The 20172-nt window shown below is 37.2% G+C and overlaps 1 protein-coding gene across 3 annotated transcripts in view; it reads left to right on the plus strand.

Annotated features, from left to right (window-relative positions):
• Positions 1–20172, plus strand: part of LOC127454813 (syntaxin-binding protein 5-like) — a 75572-nt gene that overhangs the window by 19211 nt on the left and 36189 nt on the right. For all 3 annotated transcript variants that reach the window (XM_051722251.1, XM_051722252.1, XM_051722250.1), the window contains exons 3-11: positions 6063–6144; positions 7301–7401; positions 10866–11000; positions 11559–11622; positions 11726–11809; positions 15684–15807; positions 16459–16537; positions 16870–17024; positions 20032–20104. In XM_051722251.1, the coding sequence (XP_051578211.1) occupies positions 6063–6144; positions 7301–7401; positions 10866–11000; positions 11559–11622; positions 11726–11809; positions 15684–15807; positions 16459–16537; positions 16870–17024; positions 20032–20104 (897 nt within the window). The remainder of the gene's footprint in view (positions 1–6062; positions 6145–7300; positions 7402–10865; positions 11001–11558; positions 11623–11725; positions 11810–15683; positions 15808–16458; positions 16538–16869; positions 17025–20031; positions 20105–20172) is intronic.

Below are 20172 nucleotides of genomic sequence, written 5' to 3' on the forward strand. Positions count from 1 at the left end.
AGCTGCCGCTTTGCTCTGTCATCTGCTTCACTCACACACGCGTGCACGCATGCTCGCACACTCACACAAATGCAGCAAACACTGCTGGTTCTTAATTTTCATGCAGTGTGTTTATAAACGGCTGTTAACACTTAAATGAACTCCTTTGGTGCAGCTCGGAGATTTCAGCTGGAGAGTCGCAATGAGAGTATCCCAGAATGAATGGGAAGCTTGATATAACTAACCCGTTTTTTTTATTATTATTATTATATTAATATTTGTAAGCAATATCAATAATGCAAGTGTTTTATCAGCATGTTGTGATTCAGCCATATCAGCCTTGTGCCACAGGTAATCAGATTTTTTTAATTAATGTTTTCATTAATACTGTGCAGCTCTGTTGTGCAGCATTTTATTTTACCAAAAATTAAATTGCAATTTTTTTGCAAAAATAAAATAATAATAATTATATTTTTATTTCATTAAAGCTGTATCAATTTGATTAAACACCATTCGATCATAACATTTAATTTAAACATTTAACATAATATTAAAACGGAAAACGCATAGTTTGTATCTGTGAGACTTTATGCAGTTCTTTTAATCAAGTCGTTTTTTGTGTAATTTCATCAAAAATCTGAGGCTTTTTATTTGTTGATTATTGTATCGATATAATATCGATACCGAGGTACCAGGGCTGGTATCATACTGAAGCCAAAATTTTGGTAACGGAGCAACCCTAGTCCATATAATGCAATTCAACAGGGTCCAAAACTTTAAAGCACATAAAGGCAGCATAATAATGTCTTTACTATTAATTCTCCTCCCTGCCCTGTAGGTGGCGATAGCCCACGAAGAATGTGAATTGCCAAAAACAAAAGAAGAAGAATGTGGAAGTGAAAGTGGAGATTGTTAGTAAAACATGACTTAAAAATTTATCTGTTTCTCACCGACACCTATCATATCTCTTCTGAAGACATGGATTAAACCACTGGAGTTGTATGGATTACTTTTATGCTGCATTTATGTGCTTTTTTTGAGCTTCAAAGTTCTGGCCACCATTCACTTGCATTGTATGGACCAACAGAGCTAGAAGTTCTATATCAGCGCATGCGCACATTGTAAATTTCATTAAGAAGAGACCGCAAAATACTGAAAATTCTTCCATCATTTGGCCTCAGTCACCATTCAGTTTCATCGTATGGAAAAATTATGTAATGAAAGTGAATCTTATTTTGTTTTCAATTGGAGAAACATTTTTGATCCCTTTAAAAGTGTTGATTTCATGCAAGAAAACGTCACCAAGTTGAGTTCATCTTCAGTGAAATAGCTCTTTTTCCTGAGCGCTGTTATTTACCATAATTGATCTGTTTAATGGATACATTAGCTTGTTGGTTTGCAGTGTTAGGACTATTGTGACCAAACAACTCGGAGTTAGCATATTAAAAACTCTGTGTCTCAGGTCTTACAGTGCTGTGAAAAAGGTATTTGCCCCCATCCTGATTTCTTCTGTTTTTGTGTATATCTCATACTAAATTGTTTAAAAAATTCAAACAAAATCTAACATAAAACAAAGGCAATCTGAGTAAACACAAAATACAGGTTTTAAATGAAAAAATTATTTATTGAAGCAAAAAAGTTATCCAATACCAACTGGGCATGTGTGAAAAAGTAGTTACTACATCCCCAAATCTATGAAACTGCATTCATAATGGGGTTCAGCTGGACTAGACACACCCAGGCCTGATTACTGCCAGCTCTGTTCAATCAAATCAACACCTAAATACAACTTTTTCAGCAGCATGAAGTTGGCTAAAAGGTCTCACCCAGTAGCACACTATGCCAAGGTCGAAAGAAATTCCAGAAATGATGAGGAAAAAGATGATTGAAATACATCCGTCTGGGAAGGGTTACAAAGCTATTTCAAAGGAGCTGGGACTCCAAAGAACCACAGTGAGAGCCATTATCTCCAAATGGAGAAAACTTGGCACAGTAGTGAACCTTCCCAGAAGTGGCCAACCTTCCAAAATTCCTCCAAGAGCACAGCGACGACTCATCCAGGAAGTTACATAAAAGCCAAGGACAACATCCAAGGAACTGCAGGCCTCTCTCGCATCAATAAATTTCACTGTTCATGACTCCATTATCAGAAAGACACTGGCCAAAAATGGCATCCATGAAGAGTGGCGTGGCGAAAACCAATGCTAACCCAGAAGAACATTAAGCCTCGTTTGAATTTTGCCAAAACACACCTTGATGATCCTCAAACCTTTTGGGAGAATGTTCTGTGGACTGATGAGTCGAAAGTGGAACTGTTTGGAAGACAGGAGTCCTGTTACATCTGGTGTAAATCAAACACAGAATTCCACAAAAAGAACATCACGCGGTCAAGCATGGTGATGGTAGTGTGATGTTGTAGGGATGCTTTGCTGCTTCAGGGCCAGGGCGGCTTGCAATAATTGAGGGAGACATGAATTCTGAACGTCCCGTCATCAGTCCATGAGTTGAAGCTCAAGCGCAACTGGATTATGCAGCAAGACAATGATCCAAAGCATAAGAGTAGGTCCACCTCTGAATGGCTCAAAAGAAGCTAAATTAAAGTTTTGGAGTGGCCTAGTCAAAGTTCTGACTTGAACTCAATTGAAATGCTGTGGCAGGACCTTAAATGGGCAGTTCATGCTCGAAAACCCTCCAATGTGGCTGAACTAAAGCAGTTCTGCAAAGGAGAATGGGCCAGAATTCCACCACAGCATTGTGAAAGACTGATCTCCAGTTATCGGAAGCGTTTGGTTGCAGTTATTGCTGCTAAAGGTGGCACAACCAGCTATTAAGTTTAAGGGGGCAGTTAGTTTTTCACATGGGTGATATAGGTGTTGGATAACTTTTTTGCTTCAATAAAAAATCTATATATATATTTGAAAACTGTATTTTGTGTTTACTCATGTTGCCTTTGTTTTATGTTAAATCTCGTTTGAAGATCTAAAACAATTTAGTATGTAAAATACACAAAAATCGAAGAAATCAGGAAGGGGGCAAATAATTTTTCACAGAACTGTATGAATATAATTTCACAATTCTAAGTCTCTCTAGAGGAAATTAGTACGCTGTTGCAGGAAACCGCTGATTCAGTACTATTGAGCAGCCCAGTTCCTGTTTATAGTGAACTGTAAACTATTTTAGTATTCATTCCCTGGTGTGAGAAGTGTGTTGTCCTGAGGTAACAACATACAGTGTCCATATGTTGTTTTGTAGTGTCCATATTGTGTTTTTATTTGGCAGATACTGTAAGTTGCTTTCTAATCTGAAGCTATTGCTTGAGATAGCAAAATTTTTTGGTAAACTAAACCTTTTAATTGTCTGAAAGATCTGCGATCTGAACAGACAATATAAAGTGCTCATGTTTGCATTAAAACCCCCACCAACACAGCAGTCCTACAACTGTTTCCTTCCCCATTATGAAGCCCTGGAACCTGCAACCTGATATGTCACTCGCATTTGTGCCTACAGTAAATGTACACAAAATGCATGCAATACAGCATGTAACAGGGTGCTGGTAGATATGAATGATTCTTTGACTGAGACAGTGGCCGTTTTCTTCATGGAGAATGGGTTTATGGGAGTATTTACAGTGCTGCACTCTAGAAAGCTGAAAGAGCATTCACAGACGAGACTTAATATTCTTCTTAGGGACTTTGTGTAATCCTTTTAGTTAAGTCAATGGACCAGACCCATGGTAATGTGCACAGAGGCCTCAGGGAACACAGATTCCCTTTAGTGCTGCTCCCTGTTGGCTTACACACTGTATTTAACATTGTCTACGAATGGGTATTTGACAAGTAACATGAATATTATTAATTTTTAATGTCAACATGAAACCGCATTCACAACCCATTTGAATACAGGAATGTGACACATTCCTGACACAGTAGGATATTCTACTTGAAAAAAATGAAAGGACTTAAGGGTCTCTATAGAGCGCAACATTTTGGTTCCGGAAGTAAAAATCCCATTCATTTTTTTCCATACGGGAAGTATTTTTTAACGATAAATTATAAATCTTTAAAGACAGGCCTAACGTGATCTATGTTGTTAATCGATGGTATATGCTTTTGATAACTTGCATGACATAATATAAAAGACACAACTGAGTCTGTCTTAAACATTCAGATTACTTTCATATTTGTGTATGTATAATATATGAATTAGGGCATTATTGTGGCAGACGAGTAAACCATTGATAAGCCAAGGTTTGAAATCGCACTTCAAGTTGTGTTTGAGCGTAAAAATGTGTTCTCATCTTGTGCTGTTTGCTGTCGGTAACAAGGAGCTCTGAAATACCGATTGGTAAGTGTAATTTGTTCTCTGTATAAGCTGCGTGTTGCCTATATAGCTGGAGTTTTGCTTACTGCCCCCTGGAGAAAACAGGTGATACTTCAAGCTTGAATTGCTCCGATAATGGGATTATTGCTTATTAGGGTCTGGGTACATGATTAATTGCATTAATTTTTTGTGTTAGTTTTTTATATAATTATTCTCACTGAATTAACTTGTTAAATTGACCACCCTTATATGAATATTTTGCAAAACAATATGAATGTAATGGAATGGCCTATACTTATAATTCACAACAATTTAACCCTTGTGCACTGTTCATTTTTTTCATTCATATAAATACCATTCATATAAAACAACACATTTTATGTTACCTTCACTTAATACATTCTTCTAGTTCATACATGAAGAAAATATCAAACGTGTCATGCATTGAGGACAGATTGCTGCCCTCTGATGGGGGGAAAAAAAGGAAAATCACATGTAATATCATGTTTAACCACTAATTTACTGCAGAGATCCACTCTTAGGTACCTGGCTGTAGAGAAGAGGATTTCTAGACATTATCACAAGTAATGCATTTGGAAATGTTTAGACATTATCGAAGACTATTTTTTGTAAACCTTTAGCATTTATTTGTATGAAATAAATGCTAAACCCGGATAACATGACGGCTGTGTTTTTCAAAAAAATTTGAACCAAATTTCGAACTTCGGACCAAAAAGCACAGTTCCACTGTTCTACTTTCCATTGGAGATGAGACCGAGCCCAGAAAAGTCGGCAGTGCTTCTGAACAGTGTTGATGTACGGCTTCTCCTTTACATAGTAAAGTCTTAACTTGCATCTGTGGATGCAGCAGTGAATGGTGTTGACTAACAAAGGTTTACTAAAGTAATCCCAAGCCAATGTTTGTGATATCCATTACAGATGAATTGTTTTTTTAAGACAGCGACGTCTGAGGGATCGAAGATCACGCGCATTCAAAAGTAATTTTCGTCTTGCCCTTTACACAATGAGATTTGATCAGATTCCTTGAATCTTTTAACTATATTGTGCACTGTAGAGGCTGAAATGCCCCAAATCCTTCCAATTTGTCTTTGGGGAACATTGTTCTCAAAGTGCTGGATTATTTGCTGAAGTATCTGTTGGCAAATTGACAACAAATTGACTCAAATGATCCTTGCTCTTGAAGGATTAGGCTGTTTTTGGAGGCTCCTTATATACTATGACATGATTGCCTCACCAGTTTAACATCTCCTGTTTCACTTTGCCTTGTTATTTCAACTCGTCAGACTGTTATTAGTCTTAAATTGCCCCTGTCTCAACTTTTTTTGGAGCGTTTTGCAATCATTTGATTTGAAATTACTGTACATTTTCAAAAAAACTATAAAATTCACAAGGAAAAACATCATATAATTTTTAGTTGTAATGCTTTTAATATAGCGAAGGGTGAATATAATTTACAAATCACTACTTGTTGTTTTTATTAGCATTTTTCATACTGTCCCAACTTTTTCGGAATTGGGGTTGTACAATAAATAGAAAAATGCTGTTTGAAATAGTTTTAGATGTAGTATAGCATGCCACACTGCAGTCACTACATGAAATGTCATGTCAGCTATCCATATATAGAAGATATTATGTTGTTTTTGCATTCGATATTATATAATAGTCATATTCTGCAGTTAGAGCATTTGCCAGGTAATATGAGGTGTTGAGTGATGTTTATATCTTAACTGAGCTGCACACAGATTTGGCCGAGCAGGTGTGGAGTGTTACTGCCAGCATGAGAGCGGATCAGCCGTCATCCAGCTACAGTTTCTCGTCAATGAGGTGAGAATTTCCCTGAACATGTGCACTAGAGGTCGACCGTTAGTGGATTTTGCTGTTACCGATAACCGATTAATCGGCGGATTCGTTTTTAAAATTGATTTATTGAATGTTAAAATGTTATAAGTCTTTCCTTACAAAGACGGGCACAGACATAGCGGTCCAAAATGAATAAAATTCCAGATGCAGTTTATAGTTCAACCAAAATTCCAATAATAACCAGACAAAATTTAGATTTGGTGCATAACATGGGACTTTTAACTATAAACCAGCCCAAAACACACTCTTATTTTGAAATGACAGGGACTTGGCTTTGTTACAATGCTCTATTTAAGTATTTACAAAAATAAACTTTTTATACATTCACTAGATGAAAAGATTTGTATATAGAGAGATTTCACCAGATGAGGTTTGAGGTATAAGGTTAATTATTATTAAAAAAAAATAGGAAGTTGGACACACGATGTACTGTATGTGCTGATGAGGCATGTTTTCATTTAGACTCTGTTTTCTTTGCATGCTCTCGCTTCAATTTTGGACACTTGATTATAATCAAAATAACAAAAATGCATTACAGTGAGGATAAAAATTTGGATGAATATTCCCCACTAAATGGTAATCAAGAATAATAATAATTAGGGTTGACAATCGATTACATTTTTTAAATCTAATTAATTAATGGTATGCCGAATAATTATCGAATTAATCTTATATGTAAATATTTGCTGAGAAAGCCCCTCAAATAACAATAACTCAATATATAATTATTAAATAATTATAAATAATATATATTATAAAAATTAATAATTCAGTTCAAGACAAAACAAAAAGTGGCTTTGGAAGGCAATATATTGTTTATTTCCATATTATTGAACATAAACTTATCGTTGGCCTACAGTTCACACCATTTTGCAATTGAATTCGTCAATCTGTCCGAGATTTATTATAAGGGCTTTTCTAAGGAGACGTCAATGTATAACAATGTTTTGCCGATAACAATAGTTCAAAAAAGCAACTATAAGCACCGATTAATCGGTAAAACCGATATATCGGTCTACCTCTAATGTGCACACTCAATTGAATAATCTGGACAATTTGATTTGTATTATAAGTCCTTTAGTTTCAGTCATTCACTGTTTCTTTTGTCTTTTGTCCACAGGGGGCGCTGGTTAGCGCTTTGGCAGATGACAGTATTCATTTATGGAATCTGCGGCAAAAGCTTCCAGCCATCCTCCATTCTCTTAAATTTAACCGTGAGAGGTAAACATTACACCTTTATTAGTGGTGTTTGCAAAGGCAACCCCTTAACCCTAAGTATTAAACTTCAGTGTGTAACTCATTCCACACCATTGGTGCTATGCACATGACATTTTTTAAGTAATCAGACTTACAATATAAAACAAAAAAAAACAAAAATAAAACAGGCAGAAAAAAACATATCTAGGAACCACAATATCAATGAAACTTTAGCTTGAGCTCTGTTGACTTAGGCCGGTAAGTAAACACCCAGCAAACACTCTTTTATTGATATCAAAAAATGAACTTTTTACTAGTAAGAACTACTTAGCTTATATGTGTATTTGGAATTTCAACTAGTAAGAAACTAATTGTTGATATCTGTATTTGCCATTTGTGAATCAATTCACAAATCAATTCTACTAGTAGAAATGCAAATACAGATATCAAGAATGACTATTTTTACTAGTAGAAATCCTATTTATTTTTATATCAAGAATGTGTATTTCTGCAAGTGATTTCATTTTTGATATCAAGAATGAACCTTTTTACTAGTGCAAATGTAATTACTGATATAAAAAATTGTCATTTTCACTAGTAGAAATTACATTTCTGATATGAAGAATTAGCTTCTAACTAGTGAAAATTTAATTGTTGATATCAACAATCGCGGACCCACGAGAAAAAAACAATCGTCAAAATATTAATAACTACAGTCTTGACCAATACATAATAGGTATCGTTTGAAAGCTTGGAAGCTGTACTTTCCAATGCATGCATGCATTATGACCAAAACTAAACAGGTGTTTCGAAATTTGCAGACAAATTTGAAGTGTTCCGTTTTGATAATTTATTTAAAAAAATTGCACTGTACATATTATTGCTATCAGTAAAAGCATGATGATCAAATAGCCATGTGTCATATGTTGTTGGAAAACTCTCAAAGAGTAGAATACAACTAACCTATTTGTTTTACTCGCAAACAAAAATATAGCAAGTCATAGCGAAGTATATGTCTTTGACAATTATGTTGGTGTTGCTTATATGCCGCTTTTTTGCTTTTAACTTCACAAACAATAAACGGAACATAAAGTATCACATATCATTATTTAGAGGAGGTGATTACCGTTCAAACAAGCTCAAATACAAGATAATCGGATGCATTAATCATTAGAAAATCCACACAAAGCACAATGTTTCATGTGGCCACCAGGAGATGGCGCCAAGTAAATGACACAAACTCGATGCATCATTGAGTCAAAAGGCACTCATTCTGTGAAATCTCATTATTAAAATCATGTCTTCATGCTATGCAAACCTTAAGTCACTGTTGTATTTGCATATGTAATTAGTTCCTATGTACAATTATTTTGTTTTATTTGTTTGGAGCTGCTTTTGGACACATGGAGACTGTAACAAGGTTCAAATGGGCAAGGAGGAGGCGGGAACCGGCTGAACAGTCAAAGTAATATTTAATGAAACAAAAAGACACAAAACACAGACACACAACACAGCAGCTGCGTGTGGCTCTCTCTTTCTGGAACTGCTGCATCCGGCTCTGCTTTATCCCTCTCCTCGACTGATTAGCCCGATTGGGGGCCTTTCCGAGGGGGGGTGTTGCCCTTTCCCGCCTCTCGAGACCTGGGAGGGAGACAAGGGGAGGAAAAGGGGAGAGGGAAAGAGCGAGGCGGAGCAACAATGAGAGAAAGAGAGGAGCCGGTTCCCAGACATGCCATTGCCTGGACCTCAACCACTCCTCCACCTTCTGGCGGATGACAGCCACTCCGCCCCGAGCGGACCGGAGCGAGTCCTCCGACCCCTGGCGGATGGAACGCCCCTCCGCGTTCTGGCGGTCGGTAACGATCCCCTCCGCCCCTCACGGACAGCGACTGCTCCTTTGGCAGGAAGGCAGTGGCGAGAACTCCACGACAGCACATTCCTCCTCCTTCCCGGGCTTCGGCACCAATGTAACAGGGGTAAAATGGGCAAGGAGGAGGCGGGAACTGGATGAACAGTCAAAATATTGTATAATGTAAACTTAAAAAGACATAAACAAATACACACACGGCAGCTGCGTGTGGCTCTCTCTCTCTCGAACTGCTGCATCCGGCTCTGCTTTATCCCTCTCCTCGGCTGATTAGCCCGATTGGGGGCCGGCCGTGTGCACTCACGGCCCAGCCCCGCCCACCTCCTCATCACAGAGACGTTTTTGGACACTATGATAAATTATATTTGGAATGTTATAACTTTTGATTGCTTTGTTGTATCGACACAAAATGTTTGTCAGGTACAATTGACATCATTGTGAACAAAACAAAAGCAGTTTTTCGAAGCCATCTTATTTACACCCAGAGATATAAACAGCAATGTCAAATAAGAAAAATAAGAAAAAAGTAAATTTTGTTATTTTTATTTTTTATTTTTCCCTTTTCTCCCCAATTTGGAATGCCCAATTTCCAATGCGCTCTAAGTCCTTATGGTGGTGTAGTGACTCATTGACCTCAATCTGGGTGGCGGAGGACGAATCTCAGTTGCCTCCACGTCTGAGGCCGTCAGTCCGTGCATCTTATCCACGTGGCTTGTTGAGCGCGTTACTGCAGAGACATAGCACGTGTGGAGGCTTCACACTGTTCTCCGCGCCATCCACGCACAACTCACCACGCGGCCCACCAAGAGGAAGAACCACATTATAGTGACCACGAGGAGGTTACCCCATGTGACTCTACCCTCCCTAGCAACCGGGCCAATTTGTTTGCTTAGGATACCTGGCTGTCATTCAGCACGCCCTGGATTCGAACATGCGACTCCAGGAGTGGTAGTCAACGTCTTTACTCGCTGAGCTACACAGGCCCCCTGTTTTGTGATATTTTTTTTTTTTTTTTTTCTTTCTTTCTTTCAGCAGTTTCTTAGGCTGAGAGTCTCCGAATGTATCAATATCTATATCGAGTTATAAGCCATTCATTTTGGGTATGCCACTGAAACAGGAAATCTTTAAAAACACCTTCAAAAGCTTAAAGGGTTAAAAGTCAAAAGGGCTTGCCATAAGTACCACCCTAAACAACCTAGCAACCACATAGCAACACCCTGGCAACCACCCAAAGTGCCCTAGAATTGTGGTGGTGAGTTTTGCACATTTGAGTTTCTAAATTTTCTTGTCTTATTTATAAATGGCTATTAGGTAGACTTAGTGTTTAAATAGTGGTGTCTATTTGAGCCTATACATTTTCGCCAGAATAAAAGGGTTACAGATACTGTTTGATCCAAGGCAAGAGGACAGGGCAGTGTTCTTGAAGGTGTCCTCAGATGCATGGAAACATGATTGATATCCCTTTCAGAAGACACTCATTGGCAGTAATGCACAACGTCATCCACAATAATATCAGTTGATTTATTAACTATGACTCATTCATTCCCCAATTAATAAATGAGAGAATCACAATGAATATTTCACTTTGATTAAGGTCAATTTTCTCCTTGTGTTTTGGCAGGATCACGTTTTGCCATTTGCCTTTTCAGAGTAAATGGTTGTACGTGGGCACAGAAAGAGGCAATATTCACATTGTCAATGTGGAGTCCTTCACACTCTCAGGCTATGTCATCATGTGGAACAAAGCCATTGAACTGTAAGTGTCTGATTCTTCCTGTCTAGACGCAGTAAACTCACTTATCTTCATGTGACTGCAGTAAAAGAGTATATCTCAACTTTATAGCACCAATGAATGACATTTTAAAAAGGTGTCAGAACATTTTCTCACATTAAAGAGTCAGAGAAGAATGGAAGAATAGTACACAACGAGAAGAGGGCTCTGTTTGTTCATCGACATGTCAAAATCTTACAAGGGGAAAAAGTTTTAGAAAGCACATAAAGGTCAAAAACTTCACCTACATATGTTATATCAAGAAATTGACCTACATACAGTATATATTGAACAAAACAAGTGTATTATAAATTTTGAATCATAACTCAAAAGAATCATGGAACCAATTAATTAAAACTGAGAATTTTAAAGAACTGAATTGCGGAAATGAATCAAATTTCCTAACTGCATCGTCATTTTTGCTACTCTTTAAATCAGAGACACTATTAGAATATTTTTGACTTAGTGCTCCCATAATCACAAAACAATCCTCTTTCAGATCTTAAATTTTTTCGCTTACAAACTGTCACTTCTCCTCAACAGTTCCTCAAAGACACACCCTGGGCCTGTGGTTCACATCAGTGATAACCCCATGGATGAAGGGAAAGTATGAAACCTTGAACAGTCGGGGCACAATAATCTTTTTCCCTTGTCATCAATACATACTTGCACAAAAGAGTTTTCAGGAAAGTCATGTTTCTGTTTTGCAGCTTTTAATTGGTTTCGAGTGTGGCATAGTTGTGCTGTGGGACTTGAAATCAAAGAAGGCTGACTACCGGTACAGCTATGACGAGGTGAGACATTGTTATTGTATCATTTGGACTAGTAAGGTTGGAATGTACTGCAGCCAGACTTATTGCCCCTGTGCATCCTGACTGGCAGAAATTTTGCTGTCTCGTGTTCAATAGTTGAGGAAGAACTTTGAGCATTTTTTAAAGCAGTGCATTAGTGTTCCTATAATGAAGGAAATAAGGTCTACAAGAAAGTAGAGCTCCAAGTTATCTGCCTTTTTTGTCAGGTATGAGGAGTGGGTCTTGGATCAGGGCCGGGTATTGATACAGGTTTCCAGATTCAATTAGATTCTGATTCACAAGCTCTCGATTCTATTCAATTTAGGTTAGGTATCTGTTAATATGGGTATATTCCAGTTATAATGTCCCTTTTTTTCATAACATACGAAAGAAATTCTCTCCCAGCTAATGCTGTTAATTATACAGGGGACCTTCTAACTAGGTACATTACAAAAATATAACTTTTACTAATTATATTTTATTAGTTTTTCCTCATTTTGGTCACATTTTGGCTTTTTAACCCTGTAAAGCCTGACATATGAAAGAATTGTCAGAAAATTCTATTTTTTTGACATTAAATTGTTTTTAGTACCATTAGACAGACTATAAAAAGAAATTGTAAATGTTTTTTTTTTTTTTTATGTATCATATTTGATAGATTAGTCTTTAAAGGTCATTATCCTCCTGAAGCCCAGCAATTCATTATTGTGTAGGACATTTTTTTTTAAAGTTTTTCTTAGCCCAAACATGCTACAGTGGTAAATCGTGGGGTATTATCAGAGGACTCCCTGGGCTTTTCAGAGATACCAAATGTTTGAGAGTTTGACCAATATCAACTTTCTCTCCTTGGTCTATAATTATGGATTGAAATGTATCACCGTTCAATTCCGCACATCAAATACAATATGAATAAAATATTCTTTTTTCAATAAACAAATTTTATTATATGTATTTTATGCAGCAAACACTATAATGACATTTAAAAAGGGAAATTGTAAAAAAAATTTGCTGGGTCTAAGGAACTTATGGTAAGATGACATCATAATAGCTTGTAATGTAAAATAATGAGATATTTATATTTCCAGAGCGGGCTGCATATATGAAAATAGACAGAAATATTAGTTCACACTTTAAATATATCTTATAAAATGTATATGTCAGAATTTTCAAAGCTCTGATCTTTTTTTTATGATGAGCATGAATGGAATGTAATAGTGATTGAGAGACATGCCTCAAAAGCCTGATGTATCATATTTGATACATGGATTTCAAAGGGGAGTTTTAATAAAATAATATTCAAATTTTAACCAAGCACAGGTTGCTTATATTCAGCAAATACTCATTTTAAAATATCAGTAACAGTATAATTACACCAATGAGCCAAAACATTATGACCACTCACAGGTGAAGATAAAAAAGTTGATCATCTCCTAACAAGGCCACATGTCAAGGTCTGGGTTGATTAGAGGGTAAGCGAACAATCAGTTCTCGTAGTCAAAGTGTTGAATGCAGGAGAAATGGTCAGGAGTAAAGATCTGTGTGACTTTGACAAGGGCCAAATTGTGATGGCCAGATGACTGGGTCAGCGCATCTTTGAAATGGCAAGGCTTGTGGGGTGCTCCTGGTCAGCAGTGGTGAGTACCTACCGACAGTGGTCAGAGGAGGGACAAACCACAAACCGGCTACAGAGTGTTGGGTGCCCAAGGCTCATTGATGCGCGAGAGCAACGAAGGCTATCCCGTCTGGTCCGAATTGACAGAAGGTCTACTGTGACAAGTCACAGAAAATTGTAATTATGGCTACGGGAGGAATGTGTCACAACACACAGTGCAACGCACCCTGCTGCGTATGGGGCTGCATAGCCGCAGACTGGTCAGAGTGCCCATGATGACCCCTGTTCACTATTGAAAGTGCCTACAATGGGCACGCGAGTGTTGGAACTGGAACTTGGAGCAGTGGAAGAAGGTTGCCTGGTCCGATGAGTCCCATTTTCTTTTACATCACGTGGACGGCCATGTACGTATGCACCATTTACCTGGGGAAGTGATGGCACCAGGGTGCACTGTGGGAAGAAAACAAGCCGGTGGAAGGAGTGTGATGCTCTGGGCAACATTCTGCTGGGAAACCCTGGGTCCGGCCATTCATGTGGACATCAATTTGACACGTGCCACCTACCTAAACATCGTTGCAGACCAGGTACACCCCTTTATGGCAATGGTATTCCCTGATGGCAGTGACCTCTTTCAGCAGAATAATGTGCCGTGCCACACTGCACACATTGTTCGGGAATGGTTTGAGGAACATGATGAAGAGTTCAAGGTGTTGCCCTGGCCTCCAGATTCCCCAGATCTCAATCCGATTGAGAATCTGTGGGATGTGCTGGACCAACTAGTTAGATCCACGGTGGCTCCACCTCGCAACTTACAGGACTTGAAGGATCTACTGCTAAAGTCCTGGTGCCAGATACCACAGGACACTTTCAGGTGTCTTGTAGAGTCCATGCTTTGGCGGGTCGGCACTGTTTTGGTGGCACGAGTAGAACCAACAGTATATTATGCATTTTTTACTTTTTTAAAAGAAGTTGTCATTTATCCCTACATGAGTCACTTTTCGTTCAAGTCTGCCGACATTTGAAATGGATCAATATAAACACTGAAACCACTTTTTTCACAAATAACTACTAGATAGTGCTATATAGTGTTAGATGCTATATACACCCCTAATTAAATACTAACATACAGTATAGTGGCATCAGTGCAGCATGTTTATTGTGTTTGAGTCCCACAGACACCCTACACCAACCCCTAAACCTAACCCTAACCTTCTCTTACAAAAATGTACCAACGGTTTTACTACAGCAACCATAGTAACACCATAATATGTTGTAGTAAAATCATAGTAACCACAAAATTAAATATGGTTATTATATCAACACAATATTATTGTAGCAACCCCATGGTTAACTGCATTAAAACTAAGACTTCCGCAAAAAACATGGTTACTGCAATATTACTAAAGTAAAACCATGGTTCATTTTACGTGGATCAAGCCTTTCAACTCCCCGAACTTTACCGTGTACAAATCACTTCAAGGATATCAACCTTTATATTCGTTTTTATTTATTATTATAAGTAGTATTAAAGGAAATATTCATAGTGGAGACAGGATGGGAAAAAATCTGTATCGGCACAAAATTGCACGTACGGAAACCGTTAACAGAACCAAAAGTCAGGCTCTGGTATTTAAAAAAAAAAAATTTAACTGTTCCCAACCGGTTCCTGTTCAGAACTAGTTCAACAACAACACTGGAACCATATGATTTTCATGACTTTTGATCCATTAACGGTTCCCAAACTTGCAGTTTTCTGCCGATATGGATGGAACACCATACTGAAATACTCTGTCAGCGCTAGGCTTGTCACGATTATTAAATAATCCTCTGATTGCGGTTAACTTCAAATTCCAATCACATTTTAATGCCCAAATAAGAGAATTTTAAGCGAAGATATATAAATGCCACGATCGGCGCATTTGCATGTCATTCAGCCGAGCGCCGAGCGTCACTGAGTCACATATAAATATATTTCTGGACGGAAATGCCTTGTTGATGAGAGAGGTCAACAGAGAATGGCCAGACTGGTTCAAACTGACAAAGTCTACGGTAACTCAGAAAACCGCTATTGTGGTGAGAACAATAGCATCTCAGAATAGCATTCTGAGATGCAGGTTGGCGCTGTTTTGGCAGCATGAGGGGGACCTACACAATATTAGGCAGGTGGTTTTAATGTTGTGGCTGATCGGTGTATAACAAACACAATTCATAGCAATCATCTTGCATATCAATCTGTTGATTACTCATCCATTGTTTGGCCTGTAGGCGATCCACTCGGTGGCTTGGCATCATGAGGGGAAACAGTTTGTGTGCAGTCACTCAGATGGCACACTTACCACATGGAATGTACGCATCCCTGCCAAACCTGCACAGATCATTACACCACACGGTAAGCTTTTGCCAAAGTTGAATGTTGAGTGCTTCAAAGAGCACAGATTAAATATCAAAAGACCTTTAAAGGGATAGTTCGCTCAGAGACGAAACTTCTGTTATTAGTCACTTGCCCTAATTGGTTCATCTAAATTACAGCAGTTAACATTTACATATTGTGATCAATTCCAGTTATTTTCTGCCATGAATCCTTAATTGACACATCCCCATTTCAGACAATCAGGGCCAACTGGAAAGGTGGTTGCATGATAATGATACAGGAAGTAGAAAAGTATATAGATGATAAATATGTGTGTGTGTATGTGTGCGTATTCATGTGTGGAGTTCCCATCTGTGTTGGGCACTTATTGGCTGCTTTTCTTTATTATTTGGTCCAAGTCATCAATTTCAAAAACTTTTTTTATTTAATTAACTTTTAGTTTTATAATGAAATAAATTAATATGGTGGCACAATTATATTTTTGTCTACAAAACTAATTTCAAACATTTAAGCATACGCCTTCAGATCAAAAGATTTTTAAGATCATGAGAAACATTTCAGTCAAGTGTTTCAAAACTTTTGACCAGTAGAGTGCGTGCGTGCGCGTGCGTGCACGTGTGCGTGCGTGTATAATGCACACCTTGTTTAACATGCAATATTCACTCCCAGGGAAACAGCCCAAGGATGGAAAGAAGCCTGAGCCCTGCAAACCCATCTTGAAAGTGGAATACAAAACAACCAGAGCAGGGTAAGGTTCAGTATGGATGTTGTGTCAATGTGCTGCTTTCAAAAAGCAAACCGAGCATGATGCGTTGCTTTGAATCTTGTGCAACTTTGCATTGCGAAAGATTCTGTCAGTTGAAATCAGTTACTTCTGTTTTATGGCTTTTATAAGGAGGACATGATGTACTACAGATTATTGACATAAAATATTAAGCCTTGTTTTGCATTAAGTGTTATCATTCTCTACATTCTATTCCCTCTGAATGCAGCACTGATGTTAACTTGCTTTGTTCAGCTTCTGGCTTGGCTTCCTTGTGCATCATGGAAAATTGAGATTTGTTCATTTGTTTTGTTTAGGGACCCTTTCATGATACTGTGTGGAGGTTTGTCATATGATACAGTGGGTAGGCGGGCCTGTCTGACTGTGATGCATGGGAAAAGCACTGCGGTGTTGGAGATGGACTACCCCATAGTGGATTTCCTTACGCTGTGTGAAACCCCGTATCCAAGTGGCAAGTCACTGCCCCGCCTACAGCTGAATTTTGCCCTGTAACCTTTACTTAATGCAGAATGCGAATTAACTTAAAAGTTTGAAGCTACAGTAGTTTAAAGTTTCTTTGGTTTAATCTTGACAAAATAAAACTAGATAAAGCTAAAACAGAACTGAAATACTTTCACATGTGCGTTCACATGTTTTGGAGTTTAGGGCTGGACAATATAAATTCACAGTAACTTTCAGTCCCGTGACAAAATGGGAGATACAGTACTGCATATCCAAATATTAATGTTCTGAAATGGCTTAACATATTTATTTATTTATTTATTTTATTTATTTTATCAGAAAAACCGTCATTTGGGGCTGTAGTTGCCAAGTTTAATGCAAAATTAGGGATGGAACAATAAAACAAATTCTGAAATATCAGGAACCAAAATAAATGACAAACTATGTTGAGGCAAAATTCAATATTTCAAAATCTGCAGCATTGTTTTCTGTCCGTGTGATTTACAAATTAAATGATCCATCAAACATCAAAACCTCTTTCCCTTTGTTCTGCACTTTTATGGGGCTCAGAGAAGGTCCTTGAAGTTCTTAAAGTGCTTGAATTTAGCTTTTAGAAATGTAAGGACTGGAATACCTGGAAAACCATCTTGTATTGCTGAAAAGTGCTTAAAAGTGCTTGAACTGGAACATTTCTTCCGTGTAATGTGTGTCCATCAAATGAGATCCACGCACTCCACTTTTATTGAATAATGTGTATTTTAATATCCTTGCTGTTCTATTTCGTCAATTGTTGATCAAAAAGTAAAAAGAAACATATATTTAATCACATAGCACGATGTTGTAAAGAAACCGTGCGGCAATTCTCTTGTTAAAGTGTGCTGAACCGAAACACTAATACTGTGTTCCATATCCCACATCCTACTTGATATCTCAGATCTCGGACCATTAAGGCATTCCATTGCCAGATGCTTGGAAGATGACTTAGGAAACAAAACTGCAATGCTCCCATTATCTTAGCAGGGGTTTGACTGTCACCAGAGATGTCTTCTAGCAACCCAATTGATAAACAGTGCTGCAATGCTAGCATTTGAGCTGTAGGTGTACAATTATCAATGGAGAGCATACTGTAATTTTCCATGTTTTATACACATCTCTGCAAACTTGTTGAACAAGCTTTAATATCATGTACTGAAGGAACTTTGACTCATTATTTCATAAAAGTGAATCTTTATCACTAACTTTGTATACCTACCTTCCAAGTAGAATTCCGACTTCAAGTGGCATTCCATTGCACTTTTCCTTGTAGGAAGTTGGAAAATCCGACTTTCCGAGTTGAATGGAATGCAGCATAAACTCTAACACTTGTTGGACAAATTAATGTAAACTCAGTACTTGTTAATGTAAATAAATACTTGTAAATTTTACACACAATTTCAAACAGTGACCGCTCATATCATTATTATACATGCATTTTTATGACATTATATTAATTGATAGAATTTAGAACATTTACATTTAAAAAAAGCTAAAATGTGATTATAATAATGATAATATCATGATCATATCTATCTATCTATCTCACAATTAATCATGGTAAATGGTACATTAGAAACATTCTTGAAAAAAAAAAGAGTATAACTGCACAACTCAAAATATAGGCTCTTTTATTTACATAAAATACATACACATTAGAAAACATTAAAATATAATCATAAATACATTTATTGAATACATTGTCTCAAAGATCTTGCAAGAAAATTGTTAGTCATCATTTATTTTAATAATTAATATTTAATAACATGTACATGTTAAAATGTTCTGTTTTTTTGACACAGACACATTTTTACAAGTATAAATCTTTGATACAAGTATGTTTAAATGCCATAAAATTTGTGGACATGCTGCAGTTAAAAGTTGGGCAAAATCTTCTGGTGTTTTCTAGTGGACATTTTTAAAAAATAGGAAAAAATGGGCTGATTCCATTCATATCAATCTTTATTGGCAAGAGAAACTTAAGTGTACATTGCAAATACATTATTAGGCACTATACATACAGATAAAAAGCATTAAATGCTGAAGTTTAAAACTCGAAACTTTTGTTTTCTCTGGATGCCATTCAGTCTCTAATCGCGCACACGCTGGATCTCTCTCGTGCGGTTTTGCTTTTGACACTGGTTCAGATGACAGTGAGTGAGCTTTGTCTGACGATGCAAAGAGATAAGCCAGCTTATCTCGCCCACACGTGGCTCACCACTTGCGGGTGAAGTCTCCATTCTCTTTACAGTAAATCTGCTCCCGTGTTTATTATGCCTGGGACATGCGTTGTGTGTAATGAATAAGCGTGCTTTGCTCCACATAATTAGTTTCTGTGCTAGGATGTGCAGTAAAATTGAGCTTGTACCTCCTTGAAATTTGTATATGCCAATTTTAGCCACAGGAATTGGAGAAAAACATTAGTGAACTTTCAGGAAGTTTTTTTTTTTTTTTACGCGTTAAACTGTCAACTAATAATTGCAGAAATTAATGCATTAAAATATTGAATCGTGAACCTCATTTCATACTTTAAACCGAATCATCCCAGCCCAATGCAAGAAGTATAATAGAGAAAAAATTGAAAAAATTAAAAATCATAATTGTTAATTTGTTCCAATATAACAATACATAACAAAAACAACAATATTTTACCCCATACATTTTAAATAAAACATTTTATTATGTGGGAACTTGCATGAACACTGAGTATCTGAATCAGAATTTTGAATTGTGACTCATTATTATATTCTTGAGTCAAGGAGGGGTGTGAAATGATCTGTAGAAAGCTTACCCGACCGAATAAAAAGTGCATTCAAATCACAATATTCATGGTGTTACATACTTTTATATTGCAAACAAAATCCTCAGAAATATAAAATAAAAAATGGTAAATATTCAATGTATGTCCAAGCACTTTTTTAACTCAAACATTTTGTGAAGACACCCTGTTTTAGTGTAAAACAATACTTTCTGTATTTCCACAGATTTCCAGGAGCCTTATGCTGTTGTTGTCCTGCTGGAGAAGGATTTAGTTGTTATTGACCTTGCACAAATTGGGTAAGTAAATGGCCAAACTAAAACATACCAGACTTTTACACTCTTCTTTCGTGCACAGTTGTTTTATC

This window comes from Myxocyprinus asiaticus, chromosome 17 (assembly GCF_019703515.2).
Source record: "Myxocyprinus asiaticus isolate MX2 ecotype Aquarium Trade chromosome 17, UBuf_Myxa_2, whole genome shotgun sequence".
Lineage (NCBI taxonomy): Eukaryota > Metazoa > Chordata > Actinopteri > Cypriniformes > Catostomidae > Myxocyprinus > Myxocyprinus asiaticus.